The 10,229-nt window shown below is 41.1% G+C and overlaps 2 protein-coding genes and 1 long non-coding RNA gene across 4 annotated transcripts; 1 reads left to right on the top strand and 2 right to left on the bottom strand.

Moving 5' to 3' along the window:
• Positions 1 to 832: 832 nt before the first annotated feature.
• On the top strand, positions 833 to 3,617 carry LOC115763181 (odorant receptor 22c). The gene is made up of 6 exons (XM_030705639.1): positions 833 to 1,341; positions 1,766 to 1,967; positions 2,028 to 2,207; positions 2,753 to 2,854; positions 3,220 to 3,372; positions 3,434 to 3,617. The coding sequence occupies exons 1-6, from the start codon at positions 833 to 835 to the stop codon at positions 3,482 to 3,484; spliced, it is 1,197 nt and encodes a 398-aa protein (XP_030561499.1). The 3' UTR covers positions 3,485 to 3,617.
• Positions 3,618 to 4,444: 827 nt separating this feature from the next.
• On the bottom strand, positions 4,445 to 6,566 carry LOC115763245. The gene is made up of 2 exons (XR_004017889.1): positions 5,912 to 6,566; positions 4,445 to 5,850 (listed from the first exon to the last, which is right to left on the bottom strand). It is a non-coding gene; the product is annotated as an uncharacterized LOC115763245 (long non-coding RNA).
• Positions 6,567 to 8,357: 1,791 nt separating this feature from the next.
• LOC115763243 (venom allergen 3) lies at positions 8,358 to 9,204 on the bottom strand. 2 transcript variants are annotated; one of them, XM_030705722.1, is made up of 3 exons: positions 8,970 to 9,204; positions 8,642 to 8,910; positions 8,358 to 8,578 (listed from the first exon to the last, which is right to left on the bottom strand). In XM_030705722.1, exons 1-3 carry the CDS (start codon positions 9,177 to 9,179, stop codon positions 8,365 to 8,367), a joined length of 693 nt encoding a protein of 230 aa, XP_030561582.1. In that variant the 5' UTR covers positions 9,180 to 9,204; the 3' UTR covers positions 8,358 to 8,364. The 2 variants fall into 2 exon arrangements, with proteins under 2 accessions (XP_030561582.1, XP_030561581.1); XM_030705721.1 differs by having other exon boundaries at positions 8,358 to 8,910.
• Between the last annotated feature and the right edge of the window lie 1,025 nt (positions 9,205 to 10,229).

The raw sequence follows: 10,229 nt of genomic DNA on the forward strand, positions 1-10,229 counted from the left end.
GTACCTCGCCGCTTGATTCAGAGTGTCTTCTAGTCGGGCACTCCCAACTAAAAGACGCTTGTTTCAGTTTAATGAGAATGTATAACTTAACTTTACCTGCAAACTATGCGAGAAACTTGACCTGCTCCTGCTCTTATAGGCTTTGAGATCGTCGCGTTTTCGCAGATGGACACAAAGAAGTCAGGGCTAGATATGCTCGGCTAGTGCCTTCTTCTGGCTGCCTTCAGGCAGGCGAAATGGCTAGGAGAAATGGCTAGATATATGTAGACGTGCTGATTTGCAGAGGACTCGCTTACATGCCATACTAGCAATGGCTGTAAAGCATTTTTAGAAGTATTTATTAGAAGCTATAATCGGCCGTGTGGTATCACAATTAAAAACCGATTACAATATGAATGAAAAACTTTGCGATTGAAACGTTTATTAAATGTATCGTGTTTGTGCCTTGTTGGACAACAGAAAAGTTTTTAAATCACAGCAACAGACACAATTAATAATTATATATTGGTCAAGGAGGCAGATGTTATAAAATGCGAGCTGGTAGGCAGTCCCCAGTAAAAAAGGGGCGTGTTTCAGGTCATGAAGGGAGCTAGAGAAGCGAAGAGAGCAAACGAAAAACAATTAAAACTTTTGCCCAAAGTCCAAGCAAAACATGTCCTGCCATACCCAATGCCCAATCAAAGACATTGACAGCAGACGCCAGACAATTAGCTCGAAGCGTATAAAAGCTAAAAGCAAGCTGACATTTTTGGACTGTGTCTCGACTGAGCGTGATCGATATTCACTAGATAGATAGATATATATATATATATATAAATATATACTTGAAAAAATGATTGACGGCCCCGAACCGGCTATTGTGCAGAGCTTTTATCGGGTTCCTCGCTTCTCTGGACTAATCCTGGGTATTTGGCCAGAAGACAAGCGTAGTTGGGATAAGAATCTGCTCTACGCGTTTAGTTTCCTGGTCATCTTGATTGGTGCATGTGGCGAGAATCTTTACGGCTTTGCTAATCTTAACAACCTAGTTAGCGCTCTGGAGGCCTTCTGTCCCGGCAGCACAAAGGCCGTGTGTGTCCTCAAGCTGAGCATATTCTTTATGTACCATCGCCAGTGGTTCGGATTCGTGGAGCGCCTACGTGGCCTACTGTGCGCCACCAGAAGCGACGAGGCCCAACGAATGCTGGTTGGCCTATCCACAATCGCGAATCGCCTCAGTCTACTCTTGGTTAGCTCGGGCTCCATAACCAACACCGCCTTCAATGTCCAGCCGTTGATCATGGGCCTGTACCGCTGGCTTCGGGAGTTGCCAGGTCAGGTGGAGCTGCCCTTCAATATAATGTGAGTTGAAATCTAATCTGCCTGATTCCTAATCTTCGCGAGAGAAGACATTTCACGTCTCAAGCTCTAATTGCCCAGATCGATGCGGACAGAGAGACTGATATAGCCAGATGGACTCGGCTGTTGATGCTGAGCAAAAATATATATACATTCCAAAAATATATACGCACATTCAATAGGTTCACGGCTTACAAATTAATTAATTAAAAATCAAATTTAACTTTACACAAGCTAATTAAATTGATACAAATCTTGTTTTCAAATAGATTAATTCCTTTAATAATATATGTTTTAACCCAAACATTTTCGAAACATATATTCATATATTTTGATTAGCTTCGTATATTATTTTAAGTAAATTCTTTATATTTTTTTAAATTTCTTTTAATAATCCCCCATTAATTAGTTTAGTTTCCATTCACAGACTACCCGACTGGGCCACGCAGAGTCCGCTCTTTCCACTCAGCTATTTGCTGCTGACGGCTTCTGGTGCCTGCACGGTCTTCGCCTTCAGCTTTATTGACGGTTTCTTCGTGTGCAGCTGCATGTATATAAGCGGCGTGTTTTGGATCATACAGCAGGATATACGCTCCATTTTCGTTGATCTGGATAAAGGTAGGCGGCTGGTGTATTCGATGCCAATGCCTTTTTATAATGCTTGCCCTCTCACACAAATCCGTGCAGAGGAGTTTTTTACGCCTGCAACAAATGCTGCGATCCGGACCCGGCTGGTCAGTATTATCGATCGCCATAATACGATTATCGATCTCAGCACGGACCTGACGCGCCAATTCACCGTCATCGTGTTGATGCATTTCCTGTCCGCAGCCTTCGTTCTCTGCTCGACCATTTTGGACATTATGCTGGTAAGTCCACAGTGTCCATTAAAAGTTTCCCATTAGGTCGACTTACTGTTTCTATTTGGAATTTCCAATTTAAATTCTTGAATGTGAAAGCGACTTCAGTCTGTAGCCCAGCTGGGATTTTTTGATAGGATAAACGATATTTACAAACTAATTTGATTAGCCGAAACCTATTGGAAATGTATAAAACTAGTATTATTGTATTGTGCAAATGTATTTAGCCAGGTCCTTCTCTCCTTCATTGAAAATGCGTCGATCTCGGACACAACAACAGAAGCTAGCATGCGAAATATATATTCTATTCAGAGCTAGAATATTTTATTTAATGAACCTATATACCCTTTCCGCCACAAAATGAAGAAACTTTTGACTCTGTTTTAAGCCTTGAATCGTTGCTGTCTTATTTAACCCCTAAGTGCATCATCCAGTCGGGCACTCCCGACTATCCTTATTGTGCCATTATTGACAGCTCTTTCACATTTTCCTTTCACGAACAACTCGACCAACCCGCCGGACCCGTCGGACTCGCCGGACTGGCCCGTTGACAGAACACCTCCTCGTTCAGCGGCTTAACCTACATCTGCTACACCATTGCCGCCCTGACGCAGCTCTTCCTCTATTGCTACGGCGGCAATCACGTCAGCGAAAGTGTTAGTAATTTGCATATTATAACTAGAGGGTGCGATAATTATGACGACCAGCTGAGTCGCAATCATTTTGTCCGTCCGTCCGCTGGTCTGCCTGCCTGCACTTATGAGGTCTGCTGGAGGGGATTATCTTGTCATTAGAACGATCGGTAAAAGCAGAGTCGAATAAGCCTCAGGTAAGTATATCAAAAATATGGCACATGTTGCCAAGGATATTTAGGCCCAACCGCCTGTTCATAGGCAAGAAAATTATATCCACAGACAAGCTGCACTTGAGCTAAATTGTAATTACACGAGAAAGATGCAGCAACTGCCCCTCCGCTCCCCTGCTTGTCCCTCTGCCCCATTAACCTGTCTATTTCCCATAGAGCCTGGCTGTGGCCGACACGCTCTACGACGTTGCGTGGTACAAATGCGATGCGAGGACCAGGAAAATGATTTTAATGATATTGCGACGCTCGCAGTGGGCAAAAACAATTGCTGTGCCGTTTTTTACGCCTTCGCTGCCGGCCTTCAGCTCGGTAAGGCCCGATTATCTGGAAAAGTGTAAAGTTGTTTCACTCTGTATTATCTCGCTTGCAGATACTTAGCACAACCGGCTCATATATCACACTGCTGAATACGTTCCTGTAAGCCGGAGGGGCGTATGATTGATGTACGGACGCGGATTGCGAGTCATGTATTCATTTCTATTCATTCATTTTCTAGTCTTTCGAGTTATTGTCATGGCTATACCCTGTTCGCAATGTCAAATAGAGTGTATTGATTTTTTCTGTCTGCTCGCACGAACTACATTTGCAAAAAATAACTTGGCGCAGAAGGCAGACTATCTTATACCCTAGCATTTTTGGCTTACTTAAAATAGTCAAAGCGTATCCCTTTCTTGCTGAACATAAATACGCAATCAAACTGAAATTAAGTTATTTTCTTATTTAAATCCTGAAACAATGAGAAAAAGGTATCTCTTAGTCGGGCACACTAAAACACTCGTACTGCTGGTTATTTATATAGAATTGGGTTATTTGGGATTCTTCCGCAACTGGCAAACTTATATTAATGGATACAACAACGGCCCAGGCCGAGTTTAAACAAAGTATTATATACAATTTTGGGAGAAAAAGAAATTGCTGTTCGGTCGCTTAAATTTGCATAATGACATTAATTAAATGCACCACAGGAGCAGATGAAGCTGAGCAGAGCTGATAATGCCATTAAGGAGGTCGTCAGTGCCCGGCGCACAGGAGACAGTGGCTGTTGCCAGTCGACAGCAGCTGCTGCATTTTTATTAACGCTAATTAAAATGCATACTGCGGCAACGAAAGTGTAATCGAAAAAGCATTTGTGACGAGCTACAATAAGGAACAGGCTGGAACACTTCTGCGTCGTCGAGTGGATACCTTTTAACCAGTTGCCGTGACAAATAATCAAATTTCCTTCTATGCAACCAAAGGGGACACTTTTCTATTCCCCCCATTCCCACCCTTCGGTCAATGCATTTAAAACTGACCTACATACTAAATTGTGTCTCTGGTTTCTATGAACTCTGCGTACATGACCTTTTCTCCTGATTGGTGAACCACAATAGCTACAAAATTGAAATGTTTTATTTATTTTATTAATTAGGGGTAAGATGAAGCTGAGGAAGAACTTGTGTGTACCTGTTGGATCTACCTCCCAATCGGACTCAAGCTTAGATCTGTCCTCAAGTTCATTTGGAAAAGTGTTGTACACTTTTCAGAAAATCCAAAAGATGCATGAGCGAAAGTTCATAATAAACCTGTTCACGTAGTATACTCTAGTCCGGCATATTTTTTGTTGTTAAAAAAGCGAAGTAGCGTTAATCTGTTTGAGTAAAGTAATCCTAGGTAATTCACAATCCACTCGTCAGTTAATTATTCCACGTCCATGCCCGTTGTTCTGCGCTGCTCTGTGATATTCCAAAAATTCAGTCAAAAATTGGCAAGAACTGCGCCAGGTCCGTGTCCGTTGCCAGCGGAGACCACCACCACAAAGGCATCCGCAGCGCAGGAATGCTAAGCTGCAAGTGTGATTCATGGCTTCCGTTCGCGGTGACATCGCGGCCACAGACGACGACAATGGCGACACATCTTCAAAGCAGAAGACTGGAGGAACACTGTGGTTGTTGTCCTCCTACATTCCGCTGCAAAGAGACTAGAAAAAGGGAAAGGGTCTTTATCCGACTCATCTTCTATTCAGCAGCATGTCGTAATTTGACAGTGCGGCTTCAAGCACTTTTCAAATAAGCTTAAAACTCGGATTTGTTGCAAATAAAAATAGTCGGGAGTGCCGACATTAGAGATACCCTAAGCGCAACGTCGAGCTGCCTGCTTCCTTTGATATACATATGGAATATACTTTTTGAAGTACCTTCTTCTGCTTTTGACAACTTCAGGGCATAGGTCTAAAGCATCTCAGATTTTGTAAATCTGAATGTCGATTATAATATAATATTATATGATAGCCTATCTGCCAAAATTAGTATATATAGCTTTTAGATTAGATCAGCATAAATCCTCCTTTCGTCTGGAAAATATAAATACCAGCAAGTAGCAAACATTCTCCGAATGCAAGCTCAAAGAGTAGGAAGCCGGAAAATATCTACTCAAAATATTCCATAAACAATTGTTGTCCCAGACAGTCGAGACACGTTTTGGCCCTCCAAAACATTGTTGAATGTGTAGCTCCGAGAGAGAACGTCTGCGTCAGCGTCAGCGTCAGTTTTGGCTTCAACTGCTGATGGATGTCTCTGGGGCAATACATCAAACCAAATTAGCAGTTTGTGGCTCGTGTGCCAGAAAAGCTGAAATGCGAGGCACAAAAGAGATTGAAGACTGGCTGACAGACGCACAGCTACACTTCTTCTGCCGTTCAGGTGGGTTGGGGCGGGGCACAGTTTCCAGAGAAAGGTATGCTTGAGAATCTTCATAGGACATGCCATAAAAGTGTTGGCATAATCCAAAATGGGTAAGCAGAAGCAGCTGCAGAAGCTAAAATAAGCACTCGTCTTATTATGGAAAATGTTCAAGCCATAAAGCCAACCAGGAATAAGCAGAAGCCTCTATGAGAGGCATGTGGCACGTCAACAGCCAGGAGCAAAGGCCACACAGTGCTATCATCAGTCGCCAATGAAATGGTTCAGTTTCACACACGCTTAATCCAAAGGAGGACTTTCCACACCCAAACTAGAACAAGTTTAGTTAAAGTTACAAAAGAATTTAAGCCCTGAAAAAGTATGCTGGAGAGCTCTCCAATTATGTTGGCTCGAAAGAACAACTAGTTTGTTTAAATTCAAAAACTAGAGTTCGAGCCGGCTATTAACTTAAAATAACCAAATAAAGTTCTGGCCAACTGCGAGTTGAGCTAAAATAGCTTTGCCTACTGCCAGAAAGGCAGGCAGGATTTATGAGTAACTCAGCTCGACTAAGTCCTTGTCGATGTTTGTCGAATGACTGCGCTTAAATTTGCCTTACCTTATTACAAGAGGCAACCTCTCAACCTCAAATTAAAGCGTTATGGAGAACGAGGTGGTTAAGTTGGATAAGGAGGTGCCTTCCAGCAACGTTCGAATAATGTCAAGTCGAAGGGAAAATCAGTTTATAAGTTGGTGTCAACTGCAGCCCTTGCAACATACTTGAACATGACCCGGCAGCTCTTGGCCCATTTCTCGGATGAAATTAAGTACCCGACTTCATGAAACAATTCAAGAGTCTATCTAAAACAACTACTCACAATTTGGAAATTTATGTAAAAAAAAACAAAAAAGAGTCTGGTTTATATGCAATTGAATACAATAAATAACTGCACGATTTCGCCAAGACACATATATAAGCAAGAGTGCTCTAGTCGAGCGTGCCCGACTTAGAGATACCCTAAGCGTACAAAAACGTTTTCTAATATTTTCTTTAATAACTTGTAATTACATTTTGTGCATTAGATCTTATTGTGCCATAGAGTATTCGTATAATCACATAATCACCATCATTATGATTTATAATAATAAAATAATTATCATCTATATCCATAAAATTTCAACTCGGCCGAGTCTAACATAATAATACGGACCTATACAAAGTTTGATATTGATTGCTTTGAAACAGAGAGTTATTTGAGGTCAGACAAAAGACCGTGCGGAATGTTCAAACTATATATATATATATATATCTGAACGGGTCAGAGAAGCCTTCTTCACGCCGTCGCCCGCTACCATTCTGTTTTCTATGTAAACATAAATACAATTTTTCTAAAAGTATGCAATACATTTTTGTACGCCAATAAAAAGGAAGGAAATTAGCCGTGCACTAAAAGCCAAACACTTTTCGAGTAAGAGAGAGAGAGAGAGAGGTAGAGAGAACAGAGTATAGAGCGCGCACTTACCGTTATAAAATGGCCAGTGCACTGCTTGCTGTTTTTGCATTATGCTAAAAACCAGCGTCATTATTGCTGCTGGCGACGTTGACGGCGCGTCGGCGCCGCACTTACGCTGCTTTTGCTATTTCTCTGCATTCTGCGCTGCCAGCGTCGACCGCATGTGCCTGTGCTGCATATAACAGCTACGTCGGCGCCGACTGCTGTTGCTGCTGTTGTTGGGCAGAAATTATATGCTAAAAATAGACTTTTATCAATTCTTTAATTTCCCCATTCTATGTTATCGATTTTTACATAAAGCTACACTGATCAAGAATTCGTAATATGTATAAAATGTAATATAGATAGTGTAATAGATATCATATTTAAATGTCATTAGGTCATTTCTTCGTGAAGAGAATCGGAGATGCGGAACCGAAATATATTCATTGGAAATGTTATCATAGAATATGAAAAAAATATGTTCATTAAACCTTTTTACAAGCCGCTGTTGCGTCAATCGAAAATGGATAAAACATAACCGAATCCCTTGATATCAACACGGGAACGAAAACCCACTAATAAACTTGGGGTTTTCCTTCTGGGATTCCTAGCGTATGCAATGAGCTACTTTATCCTTTTATCCTGGCAGATATTCATCGGAGGACTGGTCGACAACGTTCGCGCAGAGTTCATTTATTATTGATCCCATCAATTCCTCTGATACTCCTCTAAAATATATTTTTTTCAATGGAACTATCGGCATCTTCGAGACCCTCCTCTTAAGCGAAAGCTCCTCTTAAATAAAAAATCGGAGGTTATCCGTCTCTCAACAGCTTCGGTACACCTGTTAGTTAACATATTCAGCTTTGTTTTTTTTTTATGTCTGGGGTCTGAGGTTGCGTCGAATTAGGTGAATTAGGAATCGTTGGCAGTTCCCAAATGTGCATTCCCTGTCAAATTTCCCAATGGATCTTTCATACAAACCTCGTGCTTGTCCTTTTTCTAGATTTTCTTGATTTATGATTAGCCGAATGTACTGGAATTTCCCGGCTCCGTTAAAGCTTTATCACTTTTCTCTTTTGCAACTAAATATGGCAGCCTAATCGGTTGAGTATCATTTAAATAGATACTTTTGAAATAGATTGTTATGGCTTTATTTCATACAATTGTTGTCCAGGCTTGATTTTTTCATTATACAAACAGGTGAAATGAAATATGTTATTGCCAACGTCGGCATGAAGTAACATGCCGCAACCCAATTTATCAACCCTCTGATTTATCATATTGGCAAATATCTGATCTTCTTTCGAGGCATTTTCCGGGAATGAGTGTACATAAGAAGCGTTAAATGTATAATATCTATCTGACCAAAAGTTAACTAATATCATAGACAGCAAATTTGGTATGTTTCTATTCACGTACCGATTGGTGTAGGAGCTTTGAGCCACGTTCAAGAAACGTGGAATATTCACACAATTACTGCCCGTAATATTGTTGCAATAATTTGTAACCCGCATGGCCACTACGGAGAGTTCTTCGTCCCACCGAAGATGGCGAAGTTTTATCGCTGATGGCAAATGATTCATTTTCATGTGCATACGATTCCGTAGATTATTATGATGGTCCAGAATGGTAGTCCGGTACCTTTCCATGTTGACGCCCTCGCGCGGTTTGGGACAGTTGTCGCCCCACTTGCATGAAACAATTGCAATTTGAATATGCGGCTCGGGTTCGACGGCGGACAACTTACAAACTCGTTTTTACAGCAAATGTGACGTTCTCCTTTCGGGCAGAGTCCTTTTTGACAATAGTCCACTGGCTTGACTGGCGTGTCCATTGATCCGCGCATCACGTAGGAGGGGGTCTTGGTCCTGTAGAGGGTCAATCTATATGGATGGGCATATATGCCTATTAAAATGAACTGAATGTGCGCGAGTACAAGAACTAGTCGAATGCGCATCTTGGAAGCGTCTTTCACGTACAGCATCGAGAATTCCATTCCCAGCTCTTTTGAACGCAATATGCAATTCGATTCATGTTCCACATACTTAACAATTAAACCAAGTGTTATGTGTGCATCAGCACGTGTATATTCGAAATATATTATTATCGAATTGCGACAGATCCGAAACAAATATCATGCATACAATTTTAAACCTATTAAAATATTTGCCACAGCCAAATGAAACTTAGATCAATTCTTGATCAGTACAACTAGCTGAATCGATCTGGAAAGGCCATAATATTTCCCCTAGCTCGATTCCCGGTCCAAGTTTTCTATATCCACAAACCAATGATTCGATTTGAACCCATTGGCCCGTAAATTGTTCCCAATTCGTAATGATTTAACATCGCCAGGTTCAGAATATAGCACAGGTCGGGGCTTATTCGAAAGCTGATCTTAATTGACAACAAATTTTCCTTAATCTCTTCATCTTTATATATTTATAATACATTTTAAGTTAGGATAGGTCAGGTAAGTAGACAATGAAGTAGACTACAAAAGTCGGAATTGAAAAACTAGGAAATTGTGAAAAACATTTCATCTGTATAATGTATACGAGAAGCTACGTTTAAAAGCTGCTGACTCTAGCTCTTGAAATTTGATTTCGATATCGATTTTTATCGATTTCTTGGAAACGAGAAAAGTTATTGATCATTTAAAACAAACTGGTACTGCTCAGCCACTAGAAGGATCAACATGCAAAATTTGAAATCTCTAAACCTGGGCTCAAGTTGAGCTGTTTCTTAAACAACTGGTTCGGTTCAATTTGCAAGCCGGTTCAAAACCGGCTTGAAGCCTTGATTTAAGGTGGCACTGTGGCTGTGCCTGGAGTATGAGTTCAGAAACGTCCTTAAATGATGCTCGTTGGGAATTAACACTTTGCTACAGGTCGGATTGCAATTTGTGGCTCTTCTTTCTATTGTTTTATTTTCAAAGCCAGCGACAAATACTTGAGTTTTCAGACACTCGCGACGCCACAGACTTGTCACACTATAAGCCGTTGGA

The sequence above is a fragment of the Drosophila novamexicana genome, unplaced genomic scaffold (genome assembly GCF_003285875.2).
Source record: "Drosophila novamexicana strain 15010-1031.04,08,12 unplaced genomic scaffold, DnovRS2.1 tig00000689-arrow-pilon, whole genome shotgun sequence".
Lineage (NCBI taxonomy): Eukaryota > Metazoa > Arthropoda > Insecta > Diptera > Drosophilidae > Drosophila > Drosophila novamexicana.